Below are 23,528 nucleotides of genomic sequence, written 5' to 3'. Positions count from 1 at the left end.
TATTAAAATATGTTGACCGATATAAGAATCAACGCCTCCCTCATTTAAATATGAATGTCGTAAGGAACTTAAACCAGTTATTCCTATTGACAACAACTTGTTCTAGCGATATAAATAAATTCCCATTGCATTCTATGAGTACTTATATTTTCGTTTGTGTGTCATAAAAAGATTAGGATAATAAATAGGTGCTCTATTTTTTTTTTAAATAATATTCACCTACCAGACCTATACTTTAAATCCCACATTTAAAAAATATGTCTCGTCTTGTCTTACACCATATTACACAACATTGTGTAACTAGTTGCTAGTTCATCACATATAGAATTACTTTTAGAACTTGGACAGAACGATTGACAATTGCTCAAATCTAGCTTTACGTACCTACTAGGTATTAGATGCGGGCTGGTAATACCTAAATTTATTTTACGTATTTTATTTTTTTTGTAATGAGAGAAATTTGAGGGATAAGACGAAATAAGTCCGTAAAACGAAGTAAGGTGCATTAGGGTAATTCCGAAAGTCGTCTAATTACGAAAGTCGCATAAAAATCACCATTATTTCCATCATAATTATCAAGATTCCCATTTCGGAATTATCCGAGCATTACTGTGGAATTACCCTAATGCACCTTACCTACCTATACCTACCCTACTGCGGGTGGGTTTCTATCTTGTCCCCCAAAAGAAAACCATCCAACCTTCACCTTACTTATGGAATATATCCCCACCACAATTGTTTATCATTTTAATTAAGTAATCAGCAGCACAAAAAGAGTAATATTATGTCGCTGTTTCGCTGTCAAGTTCTGTTTACCAAGCCAGTTGTTTTCGAGATTGCTCGGAGCACAGACCAACCCCTATAGACATCCATTACAAGACGACTCGCGGTCGCCAGCCTTCCTAGTATTTGCACTGATATTAAGCGCGGGCGCTCGCCGTGCCCGATCAGTATCGACCAAGTAACAGACCCGAAAGCAGCGCGTGTTTTTCGCACAAAAAAATTGGAAAAGGGTATTTTGATGCCTTAAAGATGTCCACCTGTAGTGTGAAATGGTGTGGAAAGGTAACAAGAAGCTCAAATTTAAAAACAGACGGCATTACATTCCACAAATAAGTCATATTTATAATTTATTCAGAGCCGGCATAGGTCAACTTACATTGGCCACTTACGCGTCAGTAGAGGGACAGTCATACTTCTGTCCCTTTTCATCTGGCGCGACTGCCCGCCGTCCTTGAAACGGCCAATCACAGCGCGCTTAACACATTCCCCGCCCGCTCCTCGCACCCCAAACACTGGTGACTCGTATCGCGAACAAAATATACAAGATTTCTACTCTATAGGAGGTTCTCTGTGGCTCGGAGTTATCTCAGTAAACCGGCCGTATTAGCATACTCGTAGAAATTATATAGCCCCGCTGGTAAACAACTCCTATACTTGCTGCCGTGAGCTGGTTCGTGTAGCAAGGGATTTGGTTTTGGAGAAAATGTCGGATTTGAAGGTAAGTACGCATTTTTATCATTTTAACCCGTGGAGCGTCCTATAGACACACGGTATCTATAAATCGTATGTGATTTAGGGGGGCGGGCGCTCCAGGGGAGTTTAATTGTGAACTTGTGACCTTTAATGAAATGAGACCATTTATTAGAAGCTAGAAAAAAATACACGAATGTTTTAATATCTACACTAATAAGATGGAAATAAGATAGTTCTAAAAGTAGTCCCAATTTTGAGATGTCATAAATTCATAATGTGTGGCTACAGCTAAACCTCTTTAATGTTGTCTCTTTCTACTTACTGGATAAATAAAGGAAAAAACCACGATACTTGTAATAAATAATACATTAGTACCTACATTTCTAGTAGGTAAAAGATTTGTAATGTAAAAAGTCGTGCCTCCCAGGTTATTATATTAATTAGGTACTTTCCGTAATCAACATTTCGTATTGTTCCATCAGTATCTGTCAGGCTTCGGCTCCGAGTTCTCATCAGAGGACCCCCGGCGGCCGGGCGCTCTCCCAGCAGGACGGAACACCCCTCAGCGCTGCGCTTACGGCCTCTACGCTGAGCAACTCTCGGGGTCTGCCTTCACCGCGCCGAGGAATGAAAACAGACGCACTTGGTTCTACAGGTACTACCAATTTTCCGATAGATGGCACGTTCCGGTCGGGGTCTCGACTGAAAAACGCGCTATCAAGATCTTTCTTGGAAACAAGAAATTCAACTCCATTTTTAACGCGCGGGAACAGACTACGGGGCTACCTATATACTTGCTTCTATATGTAGGGCTACTAGGGCTTTAGTTCAAGTAGTGACGGAATACCCCTCAGCGCTACACTTATGGACTCTACGCTGAGCAACTCTTACTCCGTTTTCACATTATCCGATCCGATATTGGAAGTCGGGAGAATTTATTAAAATTCGTTTTTCTATTAAGAAAAAATCCAAGATGGCGCCTGTAATGTATGGGATATCGGTCCGACATCCGATATCGGATCGGATAATGTGAAAACGCACTAAAGGGTCCGCCTTCACCGCGCCGAGGAATGAGAACAGACGCACGTGGTTCTACAGGTACTACCAATTTTTCGATAGATGGCGCTTTTCAGTTCTGATCGATCTTGTAAAACGCGCTATCAAGATTTTTCTTAAGAGCATGAAATCTGGCTTCGTTTTTAACGCTGATACGCGAAGGCAGTACCCGTACCTGCTACAATAGATAATAGACAGATAAGACAAGGCAAAAGGCTAATTTCCGGTCAATGAAAACGCGCTACTACTTATAGAGATTTGGGTAATAGGTACGTTTGATTTTTATAAGTTTGACTCCTTTGCAACTTTTATAGGTAGGTATAGTCTAAACTGTACGATTTATGTTGCAGAATCCGCCCATCTGTTGTGCATAAGCCCTTCAAGCGTTTGGATGTCGCCAAACACCTCACCCACAAATGGGACGAACAGGAGCCTGACCCCAATCAGGTACTTAAAATATAATCAAGATACCTGCTATCTAACAGTTTTCACCCTTGGAGTAAAGTACATTGACCGCTGTCATCTGAATATGATTTATATGATTTTAAATATACAGCATGTATAAAAATCAGGTAGGCAAGCAACCCAAGCAGGCGATTATGTTAAAGCCACCTGGCCCCGTAGCCGAATGGCATTTCTCCGACGCCAAACGAAAGCGATACGCCGCTGGCTCTGTCGCGCCAATACGCAAGCGCGATAGAGATAGATATCTACTAGCGCTTCGTTTCGTGAGCGTTTCGTGAGCGATTGTGCCATTCGGCTAGCCACCCTGGCGTGATAAAATATCAGTTTGCTCCTCATTTAGGACCATAGGTATTGTATTGAGACAGGGATCGGATACCGGTATTTTTTTCGGAACGGTTCCGTACGTTGACCCGAGAACTTTATTTTAGCGTTTCTGGTTCCATTAACCGGTATTCTTTTTCGTTCAGTGAACGAACGTTTATGAGTGAGAACTGTTCCGAAGAACAGAATTAAATGATACGTTCTTTAAAGAACAGTTCGCGGGAACGGAATTATTTCGGTTTATGAGTGAGAACCGTTCCGAAGAACGGAATTAAATGATACGTTCTTTAAAGAACAGTTCGCAGGAACGAAATTATTTCGGTTTTTCTATTTCCAAGAATTTGAACGAACAGTGGGGGGGAACCATGCGCAAGCGGTGTCGGCCACGGCCATCACTTTAGTAACTTGTTTGATTTGAGACTAGCGGTGAGTAAACGTGGCGTCGAACGAAACTAATACGTCGAAAACATTCTGCACCACAACCACAATGAAGTGCTGCTGTGCAGTTTGGCAGATAAGTACAAACCTTTTTTGTAATATTTCTTTGTTTATAACGAAAAAAAAAAAAAAAGTAAGTTTGTTTTTTTAAAATTTAGTGCTTTCAATTTTACCGATTTTAAAATTTAAGTAATGTCACGACGCTTAAGTATTTATTTATTTACAGGCAATCGTACAGTCCAAGGTCAAATAAGGACGCGACGCCGCTATTAGCAAGAGCGAGAGAGCTGAATAACTTTCTCATTCTAACAAACATCAGCGTCCTTACTTGACCTTGGTTTAGTACGGTCATCCCATCTGTAAGCACTTTTGTGAGATGGACTTCCGAGCAAAGCGGTTCTGTTGCAATGGCCGTACCTTTCAAGGTCAAATAAGGACGCGACGCCGCTATTAGCAAGAGCGTGAGAGTTAAATAACTTTCTCATTCTAACATTTCTAACAAATAGCAGCGTCCTTATTTGACCTTGGTACGGTCATCTCATCTGTGTGCGTAGATGAATGCACAAACGCTCACAGCCAGACTACATTACTACAGCATATATATATATATATATATATATATATAATGTGTGTGTGTGTGTGTGTGTGTGTGCGTGCGTGCGTGTGTGTGTGTGTAATATACACTACTTTCCCATTAATTGTGACGTTTTAAATTAAAAGGACTCTCATTGTTGGTACTGTAGATAGTCAATTACCATAGAAATTACATCAGCTACTATCAACAATGGACCTTTAGTCTAAAAACGTCACAATTAAAGATAAGACAATGTGCAATTAGTCACAAAAATAAATTGTTTTTAGTATTCAAGACTCCCGTGTCCCAGAACTCGAAGAATCCCAATTCATTCAATGTTCTTATACTGCTGCGAGTGAAAGGGGCACTAATGATGATATTTATGACTTGATCGATGCACAGAATGAGCCACTGAGTAAAACTTACTTACCTATACTAAACCTTCATAAACCTAAATACTGAAACTCTGCCCAGTGGTTCGGTGTTAGGGCTTGCAATTATCCGTCCAATTCGAAATCCGGATGATTCGACTCGATATTTGAAAATTCGGATATTCGGATAAAACGGATATTTCGAATATTTTTTATTTTATTTAATAAATCTCATATTTAGTAACATAACGATACGAAAAAAACGCCGTAGGAAATTGTTATTTTATAATCAGGCTTCAGCTGTTGTTCGTAACCTTAATGTTAGGTTAGGTTACTTAGTTATTTCATTCTTGCCTTTTTTATGAAATGACTTCAGTTGCTCATAAGATATATATATATATTTTTTTTTGAAGTTTCATCTGCCATCGGCTTTCTTAGCCATAATCAGATTGTATGGTACTATTAATAACATTTTCCCGGTGGTGGTCCATTAACCACCATTCCTTTTTTGTGGAGAGAGGGGGGCGTTATTCTCTCTGGTCTAGTTCCAAGATCTTCCACCTTTTGAGTCTTGTGTTGTTACTGTTTTCATTTAGTAGGTCTCTAGCAAGTTCATTTTCATGGATTGTGAGTCTTTCCTTGTATTTCCTTGAGAAGCTATTTACTTCCTCTTTAATGGTTGGTATATGAAGGTAATCATGTATTTCTTTATTTCGGGCAAACCAGGGTGCACAAGATATTGTTCTGAGAATAATATTCTGGAATCTTTGGAGGATCTCGAGGTTAGAGTTGCTGGCTGATCCCCAGAGCTGAATACCGTACGTCCATATAGGTTTTATGATACATTTGTAAACCAGAAGTTTGTTGCTAAGTGTCAGAGGAGACTGTCTTCCAATTAGCCATAGTAACCGTTTATATTGTATGTTAGCTTCATTCTTCTTTGCTTTGATGTGGTTGGCCCATGTAAGTCTCCTATCCAGGTGTAGGCCTAGGTATTTAACACAGCATTCGCTGGGTAGAGTCTCTCCTCGTAGAGTTACGGGCGGGCAGTCTCCTTTTCGTAGGGTGAATGTTATTTGGAGTGACTTGGTTGTACTTGCCTTGATTCTCCATTTGTCGAGCCACTGGTCGATTTTGTGCAGCTGTATTTGCAGTTTTTGTGACGCTACAGCGGGATCTTTATCAGCGGCAAGGCACGCTGTATCGTCAGCATATGTTGCTGTGACAACGTCTTCAGTACATGGAAGATCTGCGGTATATATTGAGTACAACACAGGTCCAAGGACAGAACCTTGAGGAACAGAAGCGTTTATGTCATAGAGTTCAGAGTATTCGTCATTAAATTTAACCTGGAACTTTCTCTCCTGTATGTAAGATCTTAAAATCATATAGAATGAGTTAGGAAGTAAGTTTTTCAGTTTAAATAGGAGCCCCTTGTGCCAGACGCGGTCAAATGCTTGCTGTATGTCAAGAAAAGCAGTAGCGCAATATTCTTTACGCTCTAAGGATTGTCTTATCTTTGCTACTACACGGTGTACTTGCTCAACTGTCGAGTGATTTTGTCGGAAACCAAATTGGTGATCAGGTATTATGTTATGCTCTTCCAGTACTGGTTTTAACCTACACAGCAGTATTTTCTCAAAAGTTTTGGATAATATGGGCAGTAGGCTGATGGGTCTGTATGAGCTTGGTTCCGTTGGAGGTTTCTCGGGCTTTGGTACCATGCATATCTGGGAGACTTTCCAGAGCTTTGGGAAGTAATGTAATCTTAGAATGGCGTTGAATAGCATGGTGAGAAATACCATTGGTTTCTTTGTAAGGTGTCTAAGTATCTCAGCTGTTATCAGGTCAAACCCTGGTGCCTTCGCTTTTCCTAGGTTTCTGATCACTCGGTAGAGTTCTCTGGGTGTAACAGGTTTCAGAGGTAGTGATAATTGTTGATCGCTGTTTAATCTAGCATCAACCTCTTTTTCAAGATCATAAGATATATGATTTTATTTTTATGTAATTTTGACTAATATTTGATATTAATGAATTTTAATGCTAGAGACATAATCTGATTGCCATATGAGGCAAAACGTCATGTTGTGATCGTTTAGATCGAATATTACCTTGTTAGACCTACTCCTTGTTTAGATATCAGATTGCATTTACGAGGTTTTCATTGCCGATTTATTCAAATACAAAAAGAACTATGACATATTACAAACACCATTTAGCTTTGTTAAATAACAAGGCTGAATGATCTTTCTCTCTAATAATTTTCACCTCTTATCTTTGATGACTTCGTGACTCCATTCCAGTTACACTTGGGACTCTCGGGTAGACGTTCTTAGCCAGAGGGCCTTACGTTACGTATACAGCGAAAAAGTTTTGGTGTTGCAACACTTGCAACCTATTTTGAAAGGATAAAATGTAAAAGCGTATCTGCTTAACTACTTCATCTTGTTCTGCAGTTCAATACTAAACAGGTCTTCCGCCGCGGGATACATAGAAGACTTCTTTTTGTCAGAAAATTTGAACAGTTTTAGTTCTGTTAGCAATTTATTTATTTATTTATAATGTATTCGGATGCTAACAATAATGAAAGTGCAGCGTTTGATACGGTACTCAGTGTCACTTGATTGATTGAGTTAAACTGATATACATGAGATTATCCACAAATATTCATGAAAAAAACCCTGCCTGCTAAGCCGCGGTCCCGGGTTCGAATCCCGGTAAGGGCATTTATTTGTGTGATGAGCATAGATATTTGTTCCTGAGTCATGGATGTTTTCTGTGTATATAAGTATGTATTTATATCGTCGCCTAACACCCATAGTACAAGCTTTGCTTAGTTTGGGGCTAGGTTGATCTATGTAAGATGTCCCCCAATATTTATTTATTATTTATTTACTTATAAAATAAGGTAGTAGTGCCACTCAAGGAGTAATTTTTGATATAAATCGCTTTAATATCGTAAATGTGTTAATTTTACTTTAAAATTTGTTTTCCAAATGAGTTTCTTAAAAATTGCAATGGTATTTCTGGCATTCACAATATTCGAATTATTCGTTTTATCCGGATTTTAACGTGTAAATTATCCGAATTTCAAAATCAGCGGATATCCGGATTACAAGCCCTATTCGGTGTCACTCCTAAAGTAGGTACTTACAGGTGACCGTACCGACATAGGTCAGTTAGGGACGCTGTTATTTGTAAAAAATGAGAAAGCCTTATACGGTCAACCGGGGTGGCTTTAAAACGCAGGGGTGACTGAAAATTTAGTTTTAAAGTCATACTGTAAGTAAATTCGCGATTTTCTATGGTAGATTTACAAGAATATTTATTGATCTATTATCCAGCTACTAGTTACATGAACAGTTTCAGTAAATAATGAATGATGTTAATTTTAAAGCCGTTCAAATACCATCAAAGTAACCCCAAATTTTCCTAAAGCCACCCCGGTTGACGTAGCTCTCCCGCTCTTACAATCCCGTACTTGTTGACCTTGGTCGGTTTGGTCGTCTGTAGACAGTGTAGACACTAATACACTCGCCAACTACAGTTGTGTATTCCATGTAGATACACCAAGGGCCCAATTCTCAAAAGATTGTAACTTATTGTAATAATTATCTAGAAATGTAAGTATGCAAAATAAATAAAATATTTTTATTGCAGATAAAAGCTTTGACATAGATGATGAAGATCTAGTCTTCAAAATATATATATATATATATATATATATATATATATATATATATATATATATATATATATATATATATATATATATATAGAAAAAACTACCCCATATCCAAGCTATTCTGATGACCTTGAGGTGGATATAAGTGCTTATAGTGTGAGAAAGCTGTATAAAATATAATCTGCACTAATTTGTATAAATATGTGTGTTACTTAATCTGTGTGAATTTGTAATAGTGATATGTTTTTAAATGTTTTTAAGGACCAAGATGCAGTCCTTGAGAGAGCACAACCCATGCAATCCATTTATACTATTTATAGTGAACCGGAACCGGACGCGATGTGCCCTTATTCATGCAAGCGTAATATAGTTGCAGTCGTTATAAGAAAAAGTTAGAACAAGTTCCCGAAGAGAATTTACTGGCTTGTTTAGAAGATCTCGAAAATACAATAGAAAAATATTATTAAATGTGTATCAAGATTATGTGTACTCTATCATAATTATAGCTTCAGTGTAAAAGTCAATCATATTTTGGTACATTCGTTAGTGAAATATCGTTATAAAATAAGGGTTATTCCACTAGTTAGAGTTACCACTAAGTTGTTACCAGTGGTAACTACAATGTTATTTTCCCAGCTTTTACTCCTAGTAACTACTGGGAATACCACTAACTTTTACAATTTTTTTGTGGCAATTACTGGAAACATATAGGCAATTACTGGAAAGATTATATCATAAGATTAATAAGTTTTGTTTTATTTTATACACATGTAAAGCCTGACCAGAAATATATGGCTACGCGCCATGTAGCGGAATTTCATTAAAACTATTTTCTTCATAGTCATCATACTATACTGAACTGTCACTCCATACATCAGAATAACAGCGCACTCCTGACAATAGTTATATATTTCTGGCCAGGCTTTAGTTTCTTAATCATACTTACCATATCCAACGCGATCAATGTTATTTTCACGAAATCTAATGGCAACAGCTGAGACTGTTTCCTCACCTTTAATTGATTGGCCTCAATGGCCACTGCGTAAGAGTCGTTATTGAATTAGAGCACACAAATATTATTTCAGTAGTTGCCTAATAGCAAGAACGATATATACCGGGACTGACAAAGCCCATACAAAAAAGTTTACCCCTGAAATGTCCCATACATTTCCGAGCGATTATTTCCGAAAAAATTAACAATATCAAAAAATGTTAGTAGTAAACCCCTATTCATTTTTTAATACCTATCTAACAATAGGTATATCACGTCAGGGTTGAAATAAAAAAAAAATCTCTCCCCACTTTACGTGTAGGGGCACCCTAATAAAATATTTTTTTCCACTTTTTATTTTTGCACTTTGTTGGCGTGATTGATATACATATTGACACCAAATTTCAGCTTTCTAGTGCTAACGGTCACTGAGATTATCCGCGGACGGACGGACGGACAGACAGACATGGCGATAAGGGTTCCTAGTTGACTACGGAACCCTAGAAAAGATATTTGTAGGCATCATCAGTGTAGTTATGATACTATTTAATAGGTGGCGCTAAAAAATTCAGGTAAGATTCTTAGTATGAACATTATCAATCCTATATGAATCATCCTTGCTAATAGTAATTATGATGTTTTCAGAATAAAGGTCCCTGTCCATAGTACTTAATTAGTTCCAGTTCTACTAGGGCTTGCAATCCGGATATTCATTTTATCCGGATATCCGCCAATTTTAAAATCAGGATTTTTTGTAAGTTGAAATTCGGATTTTTTGTAAGTTGAAATTCGGATAAAACGAATAATTCGAATATTGTTTAAGACAAAAATACCATTGCATTATTTAAGAAAATCATGTGAAAAACGTTGAATTTTAAGATAAAATTTATACATTTACGTTATTAAAGCGATTAATATTAATAATATTAAATATTACTCCTTGAATGACCACTACTAATCTATTTTGTCATGAATATTTGTAAATGATCTCATGCACATGAAAGATAGGAAGTGAGAAAGAACAAGGCTGAATGGTGTTTGGAAAATTCCAATGTTCTTTTTGGATCGCTGAATCCACAGTAGCAGTGAAGCATTTAGCATTTGAATAAATCGGCAATGAAAACCTCGTCAATGCAATCTGATATCTAAACAGGGAGAAGCTGGTCTAACATACGACATATTCGATGTAAATATCATCAGTATTACGTAATATCTCAATCAGATCACATATCTCAATCAGATTATCTGAATTGATTAAAATCAAATTTAGTCAAAATTACATAAAAATAAAATAACATATCATATGAGCGACATTTAGTATTTTTCATATCGTCGGCGTCGTACATATGTTATCAAACGGTATAATCCTAAATAATAAGAACCTACTTGTTTGCCTTAACCGGCCGTCCAGAGTGGGGTTCCAGAGCTATATGCTTGCAGGGACATCGAAAAGGCTTTAGTTTTTTACATACCGAATAACTTTATTTCGGTATCATGATTCCTTTTAAGATAATTACATTATGTATAAGGTAAGGAATAATATTTAGAATACCTAAAATATGACAAATTTGCATTCTATTCAAATCAGTAAGAGTATACTTCACGGAGTCCAAAACTATACGCAAATCAGAAGTCCAAAACACGAAAAAATAGATAGAGAGCGATTGCGGGCGCCGGTCGGTCGGCTCGAGCGCGAGTACTTGCGCCGCCGGCGTACGCGTCTGTGTGCGTGCGCCACGCGCACACACAACTATACAGGGCCTCTCTGTGGGTTCCGCCCCCGTCAGCGCGACGGCGATAAAGACCTAAAAATCTGAATTCGTGCTTGCCTCCTGTATAGTCTTAATCCTTTAATGATTCCGTTAACGTGAAACTTTAAGTAGACAGGCTTTATGAAGACAATTGGCCGGTGAGCCCTACAATTTTAAAATTTGCCGCCCTTTTTAGTGACAAAATTTGCTTGGCCGTCTATTGTTTACTGGGGAACCCTAAAAACGATACGTATATTTATACCTAGTTCATATAAAAGTGTGTCATTCCTGTCCTGATGAGTGATGAAATGAAACACATCTCTAATATTGACATCGAAGAAGAAAGACTTACAAAATGAAACCTTTAAAAACATACACAAGCTCTGAAAGAAGAAAGAAAGAAAATCAAGAGAGCCTTTACCAGTTGGTATGGTGACAATAAAATAAATGTGTAGTCCTCCAAGGTTGTATATGTACCTACACTTATTCGCTAGTTACGCTATAAGCATACACAAATTACGTACAACGTACACATAGTTTGGGACTGTTATGTTTATCAGGTTAACATTGACAAGTTATTTATTTAATATTAATGTAAAGTTATCCAAACCTAGCTCAATAGCTCAAAGTAAAAAATAACAAACTTATGTTTATGTCACAGTTTTCCATTAAACATTTTGATTTTTTTGTAGCCTCGTCATACATATACATGGTGTATATTCTATGCTGTTTCTTCCTTCCCATCTTAATGTTATTATGTTCACGTTATCACTTTCAATAGTTTCAATATCCAGCATACACTATCACTTAGTGGGGACGTTTATCGACAAAAAGAGGCCAAACCTTTTTTTCTTGACCAAAGCATGAAACTTGGCACAGTTGTTCCTTATATCAAAATAAGCCGATTAAGATCGGGAGCCTTCAGGAGCCTCCCCCCTGGGGCTCGGGAGGGGGGGTCAAAGTACCGCTTCACCCGGCTTGCTTTGAAAAATTCTAACATACCCCGTTTAGTTCATAGGTCATGTTTGGTATCGTTTTCGAGTAAATCAATAACGTAGAATTCATTTTTGGTACTAAAATTATAATTGAATGGTAAATAAAATAAAAAAAATGAAAAGTTTGAAATTTTCATCTATGATTTACAAATTCAAGTCATCATAAATGTCAAACTGTTTGCTTTTTCTACAATATGATATGAAAGCCTATTTAATATAGATTATGAAAAATATAACTTTTACCCACCTTTACTAACGTTAAGTTTCATAAAAAAAACTTTAAGCCGCGCGGCGTCGGGACGCCGCGAGCGTAATTTTAAAATGCCTTTATTTTAAAAAACTCTATTAGAACCCGTTTAGCTATTAGGTCATGTTTAGTATCGTTTTCGAGTAAATAAATAACGTAGAATTTAGTTTTGGTACTAAAATGACCATTTAATGTTAAATGAAATTAAAAAAAATTTTTTAATTTTCTTCTGTGAGTTACAAATTCAAGTCACCATAAATGTCAAACGGTTTGCTTTTTCTATAAATATAAAAATATGATATTAAAGCCTATTCACAAAGGATAGTACGCGTTCACCTACGCGAGCTTAGACTGTGTGCGGGGAACGCGCCTCTTTCATATATTTGATCTCCAGTGTCAGAGGTGTGTTAATGCATAAATAGAAAAAGATTCATTATTATGGACTCCGGTGTCGACAACGGCAACACTCGGGTCGGACCACACACTCTAAAGACAGACTGTACCTGTTATTTATTCATTGTAGTGAATCCTGAAAGAAATTTATATAATAGTATTTTATACAATCGTGATATAATACAAAACTTTTCAGTCGAGTACCATGTGTAGTACGGTACGAGAGTGAACAGTTTAATTATATCACTATTGTATACAATACTTTTTCTACGAGTCATCATCTTCATCATCAATGGACGGAAATATCATCATTCATGCAAGTTAAAATTAATGTCAATAGAGTCTTTCACCGTTGTATCAACATCGAATTACCTAGCAACCAATTGTTTGTAATAACCGTCTCTGATTAGCCGACAACGCGACAGATAAAAAAAATGTGTTTCAGATGCAGGAAAATTTGCCAGGTACTGCAAATTAGTATAGAAATTGTATGAAGTTCTATTTTTGAAATTATTATAGTTAACTAAAGTCAATTATAATGAGCTTATTATAATTGAGTCGGAACTGTCATAGAGTATCCAACACTGAAAAGTTAGCACTTATAGTTTAGTTTGTGGTGTCCTAATTGACAGATTACTCATACTATACATTCCCTTCACAGAGACATAGCTGGGTACATATGCAACTGCATAAAGAGGGCTCTACCCTCTTTTTGCAGTGCCATCGGTTTTTGCAACCTGATTTACATTAACATCTTGTAACTTCTAAGCATATACTGGCCACTTCAGTGTTGTCTGACCAGTGTGGTACCCATTCGTCTCCTTCTTCCTTCCATCCCCAAGAAGACGGACTTGGTAAATTTTGGTGTGGCACCAACGCCTGACTCCAAATAAGAACGCCCTGAGTCCCATTTCTCAAAACTGAAAGTTACAAGTTACAAGCGGAAGTCTCTTTCCAACTTGTCATATTAGACATTGAAAACCACTTTTAAATTGTAACTTGTAGCTTCGAGAAATGGGGCCCTGGTACACTGTGCGCAGTATATGCTGATAGGCAGCCTCTGAAGGAGGTATGTTCTCCAATTGTCGATCTTTTATGGTACCTAAAGACTACTCATTCACCGTTGCGCAACGACTTGGTCTGAAATAATATGTGCATTATCATTTTAGATTCTACAACTATCAAATTACAACTTTTTGGTGGATCACGTAACCTTCAGTATTACCCACTTACGTTACGTATCATACAAAATTATGGCACGTATTTAACCGGGCGACTGAATAACCATAGAAATGGGTATCAAAAATAATAGTTTGGCGACTAAAATGGGGCCTCAAAAATAACTTCCCGTTTAATATTATAGTTGCCCGGTTAATTATATGCCCAAAATTATTACAAACTTTAGTAGAATCTGATTTGCCTCTGATATTGCTCCATCTTGTAATAGTTTGACACCTTGGGTGGCCTGGCTAAGCTACAAAGCCAAAAGAAAAAGTTTCTAGATTAGACATAGTATGGGATAGGTACGATAAACGCAGCTTGAAACGATCAACAAGGGAGAAACATGGCCACCCAAGGCTTCAAACTATTACGAGATGGAGCAATATCATAGATAGGCTAATCAGATTTTACTAAATTTTGTAATTATTTTGTATGATAGGTAAGTGTGTAATAGTGAAGGTTAGGTACGTGATCCACCAAAATGTTGTAATTTGATAGTTGCAGAATCTGTTTAAATAAAATGACAATGCACATATTGTTTCAGATCAAGGGTCCTTACGCAACAGTGAATGAGTGCCGGAAGAACCTCTTTACTTTAATGTATATAGTTTTAGATGTAAACTAAAAGATTTCATGCTTCAACATCAAAGAACGCAGGAAACTTTGAGTCATGACACTAGTTGCATATGATCTAAACATATAATATATCCGTACCAGTCGTTTTTGTCCCATTTGCATTGCCATATCACTCCAGCTTGTTAATTTATGTATGTTTTTTAGGTTAGACCACGCTGCTTTCTGTGTCGCGGAATGCCCATTTTACTTGAGGCTGTAACATTACCGCAACCGCATATACACCGATATAATAGTCTTAAGGATGTTTGTTACATGACGTGACCACATCAGTAAAACAAATTATATTTGCTTGTGCTTTGTAGCCTTTTTCGCTGCGAATTGCACCAATAACACGTTAGTTACGTTTGTTGCCAACGGGCTGGGTGGCGCTAGATGCGGCAGGCTGGGCTGACAGCTGATGTGGTCGCGTTCAATGTAATGTAGTTGATAATGTTTTATTAAAATTTGTGTTCTGTTATGTTTTCCTTTTTTTCCCGTTTTTTGTGATTTATGTGTATTCTTGGTTTTTTTATGTAAATAGTTTTATTTTTTCTGTCTCTTTTCTTCATTTTCTTTTTCTTTTTATTGTTGTGTGTTTGTTATCTGTCGTGGCATCACCGAATGGGCCCTACGGAAGACCAGCGCTGGCTTCCAGCTAGCATTATGCTGAGTTGGGTCCATTTCGTGATGCGCACTTACTTAATGTTCTGTTCTCTGTTTTTTGTCCTATTCTTGTGTGTACATGTACGTACGTGTTTGTGAGCGTCATGAATAAATGTCTTTTATCTTATCTTATCTTTACTAGAAAAGATCGACACTTGGAGAACATACCTCCTTCCGAGGCTGCCTTACTTCATCATATACTGCCATTTGTCTAAGACTGGGGCTAAAGACATGCCAACCACACCCTTGTTGCCGACGCATTAGGACACCACGGACTCCACTGCCAGTCTAGTGCTGGCCGAATTTTGTGACACGCTGCACTTTACGATTTAATCCGCAAGGCTCTCGGCACATCGAACATACCGACAACCCTCGAACCTGTCGGCTTGTCAGCAGCAGACGGTAAGCGGCCTGATGGTTGCTCGCTTTTGCCTTGGTTTCTGGGACGACCCTTGGCGTGGGGCGTGACCTGTGTGGATACCTTGGCTCCGTCCAACGTCTAACGCTCGGCCCAGAAACCAGGGACTGCTGCTGCAAAACGCCCAGTTTAAACGCGCAAATATGCATTTTTAAAAAACAACTACATATTTGCGGCAATTGCATTTGAAACATTTGGACCATGGTCATCAGACACCAAGCAGTTCGTGAAGAAAGTTTCCACCAAACTTGTCTTGGTGTTTGGTGACATACGCATAGGCTTTTACATCATATTTTTTATTTAAAGAAAAAGCAAACAGTTGACATTTTTGTTGACTTGAGTTTGCAAATCATAAATGAATATTTTTTTTTTTAATTTACTTATTTACCATTAAATTATAGTACCAAAAATAAATTCTTTGTTATTAATTTACTCGAAAACTATATCAAACATGACCTAATAGCTAAACGGGGTCTAATAGAGTTTTTAAAATAGAGGCATTTTAAAATTACGCTCGCGGCGTCCCGACGCCGCGCGTCTTAAAGTAATTTTTTTGTGGAACTTAACGTTTGTAAATGTGAATAAAAGTTATATTTTTTATAATCTATATTAAATAAGCTTTCATATCATATTTTTTATTTATAGAAAAAGCAAACAGTTTGTCATTTATGATGACTTGAATTTGTAAATCATGGAGGAAAATTTCATTTTTTTTATTTTATTTTATTTTATTTACCATTAAATTATAATTTTAGTACTAAAAACGAATTCTACGTTATTGATTTACTCGAAAACGATACCAAACATGACCTATTAACTAAACGGGGTAAGTTAGAATTTTTCAAACCAAGCCGGGTGAAGCGGTACTTTGTACTTCCCGGGCCCCAGGGGGGAGGCTCCCGATCTTAATCGGCTTATTTTGATATAAGGAACAACTGTGCCAAGTTTCATGCTTTGGTCAAAAAATTTTAGGTTTTGCAATAAACTCCCCAACTACACTGCACGTTCACTGTTTATACGCCGAAAGTTGCAACTCAAGTAAATGAAGTAAACAAAACAAACAACCTACCTTCACCTTCATTGCCGGCCGCGGCCGGCCGGCTAACCGAAACAGAAATATAAATGAACTTCGTGTGAAAAAGAGACAGCGAAAGGCGGCTCGTGCGTCGGCGAAAACGCTCGGCTCCGGCGCTCGCTACAGTCGCTATACCTACTCCCGCGCGGCTCGGAACGAAATAATATTGGTTTTAGGAACGCTAAAATTCTGTTCGTTCATTTAAACGTTACTGTAAGGAACCGTTCTTTGAGGGAACGAAATAAGAACCGAAACCGAAATTATTTTGTTCCCACTGAACAAAATTTATAATGAACCGTTCTTTTAGGGAACGATATAAGAACCGTAACCGAAATTATTTTGTTCCCATTGAACAAAATTTATTGGTAACGGTTTAAGAACGATATCAAATGGTATTTGGGAACGGGTTCCGATCCCTGTATTGAGATGATCCATTCACCATACATAAACTCTTTGAAAAAATGGTGATCCGCGTAGACACAGAATATATAAGAACAAGTGGTAGTGATTCAATGATCTTTGGTTTGGTCCCTATTGTCCCTAATATTTTGCCAGAAAAAGACAGACGTGAGTGCATATTTCCAAAAATAGAAATCATAAATTATAGACCTTATAATAAGAAAGTTAAGAAACCCAACAGCTTAATAATAATGACTGCATATTGTTTTAGTCCCGCTGGCTGCCCTTCGACCTACCAAGCACCCCAGTGGACTTCGTATCGGGCCTGCACACAGTGTGCGGCGCAGGCGACCCGCGCGCGCGCAACGGTCTCGCCATACACATCTACCTGTGTAACAAGAGTATGGAACGCAGCGCGTTCTATAGCAGCGATGGAGACTTCCTTATAGGTAAGTCCTAATATGTGACACCAGTAGCAGTGTGCTTCGCTGATTCATTTGAGTAGTTTCTGGGCACGTCCAGAAATACATGAATATTGTCAAGAGAGCGGTGTTATTCTATAGTATGAAGAAAAGAGTAAATTTCCTCTAATGAAATAGGCTACTTGCCTCCTAGTCAAATCAGCTTCTTTTTGAGAACTGCCAAAACGAATTTGAACGACTTGCTAATTATGGAATTTATATGAAATCGAATTGAGTGACGTCGCGGTCAACTCGGTTACTTTATATATTTCTACCTGACTTATTAAATAGAAATTGGATTTAAAAATAACTTCTGTCCATGTTTTTCTTATAATAATCTGATGCTTTATTTCGTACATGGTATAAAATATTTTATTTTAACTACAGTCAAGTTCCCTATTCCGCAACATGGCGCATAGTCATATCGTCACTAACTTTTAAAAAAACTTGTATCTTCGTCTGTCAATGAAAAGAAAATTGTAGTAAGTATGTATGGAATGCATATAGACTTACTGCGTTTTAACTTTGAGGAACAGCGTGAGATTCGAGATTTTTTAAAAGTAGTGACGATATATTTCTGGCCAGGTTTTAGCCAAATGCACTAAACTAATGCGATAATATTGTTAATCGCTCTTCCTGTCTCGATTGGCGTCTAGCGTCAACATCAACAATTATATATATACTAGCTTTTGCCCGCGGCTTCGCTCGCGTTAGAAAGAAACAAAAAGTAGCCTATGTCACTCTTCATCCCTTCGACTATCCCCATTTAAAAAATCACGTCAATTCGTCGCTCCGTTTTGCCGTGAAAGACGGACAAACAAACAGACACACACACTTTCCCATTTACCTCTATAATATTAGTATGGATATAATAATTGTGTCATTTAAATGCTAAGCCAGATGAAATCTTAGATCGAAATGCTCAAAGAGTAGAAATTAAAAATGTGACTATGTTATAGTGCTGTCTCGTTTTCTGACACATTTGAAAGAGTCAACACTAAAATGTTGCCACTTTTAAAATTTAGTTTTTTAAACACCTACGTCAAAAAGGACCCACTAGTCATCATCATCCTCCTTGCGTTATCCCGGCATTTGCCACGGCTCATGGAGCCTGGGGTCCGCTTTGACAACTAGTCCCAAGATTTGGCGTAGGCACTAGTTTTACGAAAGCGACTGGCATCTGACCTTCCAACCCGAAGGGTAACTAGGCCTTATTGGAATTAGTCCTGTTTCTTCACGATGTTTTCCTTCACCGCTTTTCGGCAAATATCAAATGACATTTCGCACATAAGTTTCGAAAAACTCATTGGTACGAGCCGGGGTTCGAACCTGCGACCTCCGGATCGTAAGTCGCACGCTCTTACCGCTAGGCCACCAGCGCTTTTTAAAAGGACCCACTAGTAAAAACACCTATTTGTTTCAGTTCCCCAACAAGGCAAGCTGCGGATCACAACGGAGTTCGGCGTCATGGAGGTGGCTCCCAATGAGATCGCTGTAGTTCAGCTGGGCATGAGGTTTGCTGTCGCCGTCGATGGGCCTTCAAGGTAATATTTTTATCATTGTCGTGTTGTCCCGTACATTTACATATTGATCTGAAAGGGACGAGACTATGGTGTTGCCAGTCTTTAATTTCTATTTTTGCCAGGATGTATGTAATGTATACATAATAGGTACACCCTGGCAAAAAAGAAAGCACAGGATAGCCTGTGGTGAGACAATTTTGGTACTACTTAAGTAGATTTGCAAAATACCTAATTGTCGTGAGTATAACCGTATATTGATTGAATATCAGCGTGCGTTAGCCGAATGCACAAACGCTCACGAAACGAAAGGCTCGTAGATATCTATCTATCTCTATCGCCCTTGCGCATTGGCGCGACAGAGCCAGACTATTACCTTTCGCGGCGTTTCGTTTTCGTTTCAATGCCATTCGGCTATGGGGCCTGAACACGTCTCACGAAAGTTTATTTATAATTGCTGTAGTCTGCGTCAAAATAAAAGTCATAATAGAACAGATTTTTCTCGTCTCTACGCACATGAATCTTTGCAGACTCTTAACATATGTAAGTATTCTCAAGTCTCAACTCTGTGTTTCTCACCAGGGGCTATATCCTGGAGGTATTCGACGGGCACTTCAAACTGCCAGACTTAGGTCCGATCGGAGCTAACGGCCTGGCCAACCCGCGCGACTTCCTTACACCAGTCGCTAAATATCACGATGAGGACAATATCGGTAAGCATTAAATGTATGTAGACCAGTGACCCATTTCTCAAAACTGAAAGTTACAAATTACAAGCAGAAGTCTCTTTCCAACTTGTCATATGATTTGTCATAGACAATGATTACCACTTGCAAATTGTAACTTGTGGCTTCGAGAAATGGGCCCCAGTAGCTTAACCTGCGATACTAGCATTGTCGCATGATACCGACTATCCCGTCGGTGCGTTCTTTTTTGCACTTGCAAATTTGTTGCAACGCGCTACAGCGCTGATACTTACCTAAGTGGTATACTATACAGGTTACCATACAACAAATCATACAATGCAAAAGGAACTTCAACCTCCTCTTTACGCTTTAACCGATTTAGAGTATAACGTTCGTTCAAATTCTAAGGATAAAAACTTCAAAGAAAATTATCATCAAACTCCTATTCGTGAGCAAAATCTACAGCTAATAAACATCTTCAGATTTCACGATAATCAGCAAATACCAAGGCGCGCTGTTCGCGGCACAGCAGCGCCACTCGCCGTTCGACGTGGTGGCGTGGCACGGAAACTACGTGCCGTACAAGTACAACCTCGCCGACTTCATGGTTATCAACTCTGTTTCGTTCGACCACTGCGTAAGTCACTTTACATCATACATATAATATATTTACGTAAATATATTAAAAACAATAGAAAACAGAAGAGTTGGACATATGCTAAGACACGACCTGTTTGAAGTTTGAAGAAGAATTATATACCTCTCACGCCTGGTTCCCACAGTAGGCGGAGATCACGAATTTCCCAGATTTCCATTTGATCTGACAAACCACTTCCACTTAATGTGTTTCGATGGATCACGTAGCTTCCTTCCGTGAGTGTCGTAGAAGTCGGCTGTGGGATTTGGGTCGGTGGGACGTCTTTATCACAATTTAGTTTTCTTTCAACCCCTTAATTGTCAAGAGTGGCACTGAAACTTGTACAGTTTCATGTGCTCTTCCTACCCCGATTGGGTAAAGCTACAGGCATGAGTTTGTGTATGATGTAGGTAATTGTACCTATTATACATATATAAGTAGATAACTTATCCACTCTTTTCTAGTTTAAAATTAATTTGTGTTTAGGACCCGTCAATATTCACGGTGCTGACGTGTCCATCGACGAAGCCCGGGGTCGCTATTGCAGACTTCGTCATATTCCCGCCGCGCTGGTCCGTGCAGGAAGACACTTTCCGCCCTCCATACTATCACAGTAAGTTAACTCGTAAAGTTAAGGAATACAATTATGACTGAGCGCCAATTCAGATTTTTTTTCTTAGTAAAAGCAGTGAATTTGTCATTCTACATTGAGACCTTGAGCGAACGCAATACGGACGAGCGTGAGACAACGAGCGTGTTTTATTATTATTATTCTACTTGGCCTCTTCTTCATCTTGGTACGTAGGTAGAGCCAAACCAGGAATGTATGAGCATTGTCAAGAGGACGCTGTTGTGTACAAGTTCAATATCCATACTAATATTATAAATGGGAAAGTGTGTGTGTCTGTTTGTTTGTCCGTCTTTCACGCCAAAACGGAGCGACGAGTTGACGTGATTTTTTAAGTGGAGATAGTTTAAGGGATGGAGAGTGACATAGGCTACTTTTTGTCTCTTTCTAACGCGAGCGAAGTCGCGGGCAAAAGCTAGTACATATATAAGTAAGGAAAACATGAAACTTTGATTTTGGGAGTTACCCCTGTATGGGTATGCACATGCAGTTGTAACTATCTAGAGCGACCAACTATTGCTTAACCTGTCACACGACACGCATATTTTTATTCACTCACTCGTTCCATTTGTGCCAGCTCTTGTGAATTTACCTTGTTAATATGAATCTCGAATTGTCCCAGGAAACTGCATGAGTGAGTTTATGGGGCTGATCCTAGGCGCTTACGAAGCCAAGGAGGGCGGGTTCATGCCGGGCGGTGCCTCGCTTCATTCCACGATGACGCCGCACGGGCCTGACGCGCAGTGCTTCAACGCTGCCTCACAGGCTGAACTCAAGCCGCAGAAGATAGCTGTAGGGACTCAGGTATGTAAGACAGCTGTAGGAACTCAGGTGTGGGATGGGCAAATGGTAGGCGGTGCTCCTCACTCCATGAAGCCACATGTGTGACGCTCAGTGCTTCAACGCTGCCTCACTAGCAGAACTCAAGCCGCGGATGATAGCTGTAGGAACTCAGGTGAGGGAGATAGCTGATGGTAGACGGTGCTCCTCACTCCATGGTGATACAAAGCCTGACGCTCACGTGCTATAACGCTGCCTCAAAATCAGAACTTAAGCCGCAGAAGACAGGAACATAAGTACGTAAAACAGGCAGCCGTCAAGCGGTGCTCCTCACACTATGCTGACGCCAAATGGTCGTGATGCTCAGTGCCTTTACGCTGCCTCACAAGCATCAAAGCGGGACCCAGGTGTGAGGACAAATTGAAGATTTATTTTAAGGAAAGTCGAGCATAATTTAGATCGGGACCATTAACATTTGGACAATTAGGTAACGTGTACATGTCGTGGCACTTTTCTATCTCTATATCATTTTCACCCTGACTTCAAATTCGTTTATTTTCCAACAGGCCTTCATGTTCGAGTCGTCACTAAGCTTGGCCATCACCAAGTGGGGAGCCGAGACCTGTCAGAAGCTGGACGCCAAATACCACGAGTGCTGGCAAGCTCTGCCTAAACTCTTCTCGGATAAAGCCAACGTGTAGAATAATTTCGTATAAGATGAAACGGAGGAAAGGAAACTTAATTTTACTTTAAGCTTTGACAGTTTTGTATAACTTTTTTACAAGAGACGATAAAAATCCCGTTTTCCGCGCGGGCTGCGGATTCCTCTGACATAATTTATTAATTTTATTATGGTCATGTTATTACGTGTATTACAATGTATTTAAACGTTGGCTTTTTGATGTAATTATGTTTTTTATACATGTTAGTAAATAAAGATGACGAATAACGTTTTTGTATGTTTCAATAAGTAATTAAAAACCCAAAAGATCAGATTTAATTAAAGTCCTCTCGTGTTGATGGGGCATGTGTCCAGCACTGGGACGTATACAACGTGTCTCTTTCCTGCTGCATTATTATGCGTTCGCAGTTCGAACGCCACTTAGTGTTTTTGTTTTAGGAATTTAACAGGTTGTTAAATAAAATCCTGTTTACATATTACTTACTTTTTATTCGTAATAATAGCGGAACTTAAAATTACCATTCATTACTGCATTTAACATTATAAAATACCCTCATTCAGTCGCGTCACCCGAGCAGTGTACAGAAAACACAAATCTGAAGGAGTCCTTGTGCCTCACGGATTAGTTAATAAATAAAATGAGATTTCGTGACGCGGTACGGTTTCAGTTGTGTCTTTCAGGTACCTAGCCAAATCGTCACAATCACTAACGTTTCGTAGCTAAAGCCTGGCCAGAAATATATGACTATTGTCAAGAGGGCGCTGATATTCTGATGCAGGGTGACAGTTCAATAAGTAATATGAAGAAAATAGTTCCAATGAAATTCCGCAACATGGCGCGTCGTCATATATTTCTGGTCAGGCTTTAGCTCTATACCGCTCTTTTGCAGTGGCGCGACAGTGCCAGACAGCGTTTTGATCGCCACGTAGCGTCAACGATTGTCACTTTGGCTAAGCCGGCAGGACTGTGTACAATAATT

At 38.7% G+C, this 23,528-nt stretch overlaps 1 protein-coding gene across 1 annotated transcript; it reads left to right on the top strand.

Annotated features, from left to right (window-relative positions):
- The first annotated feature begins 1,362 nt into the window (after window positions 1–1,362).
- On the top strand, window positions 1,363–22,819 carry LOC125230900 (homogentisate 1,2-dioxygenase). The gene is made up of 10 exons (XM_048136178.1): window positions 1,363–1,501; window positions 1,959–2,131; window positions 2,883–2,979; window positions 17,426–17,603; window positions 19,039–19,159; window positions 19,718–19,848; window positions 20,304–20,458; window positions 20,945–21,071; window positions 21,709–21,890; window positions 22,433–22,819. The coding sequence occupies exons 1-10, from the start codon at window positions 1,487–1,489 to the stop codon at window positions 22,565–22,567; spliced, it is 1,314 nt and encodes a 437-aa protein (XP_047992135.1). The 5' UTR covers window positions 1,363–1,486; the 3' UTR covers window positions 22,568–22,819.
- The last annotated feature ends 709 nt before the right edge of the window (window positions 22,820–23,528 follow it).

This window comes from Leguminivora glycinivorella, chromosome 11, assembly GCF_023078275.1.
Source record: "Leguminivora glycinivorella isolate SPB_JAAS2020 chromosome 11, LegGlyc_1.1, whole genome shotgun sequence".
In the NCBI taxonomy this organism is placed as follows: domain Eukaryota; kingdom Metazoa; phylum Arthropoda; class Insecta; order Lepidoptera; family Tortricidae; genus Leguminivora; species Leguminivora glycinivorella.
Note: the sequence above shows the minus strand (reverse complement) of the source record. Positions and strands in the feature narration are given on the sequence as shown.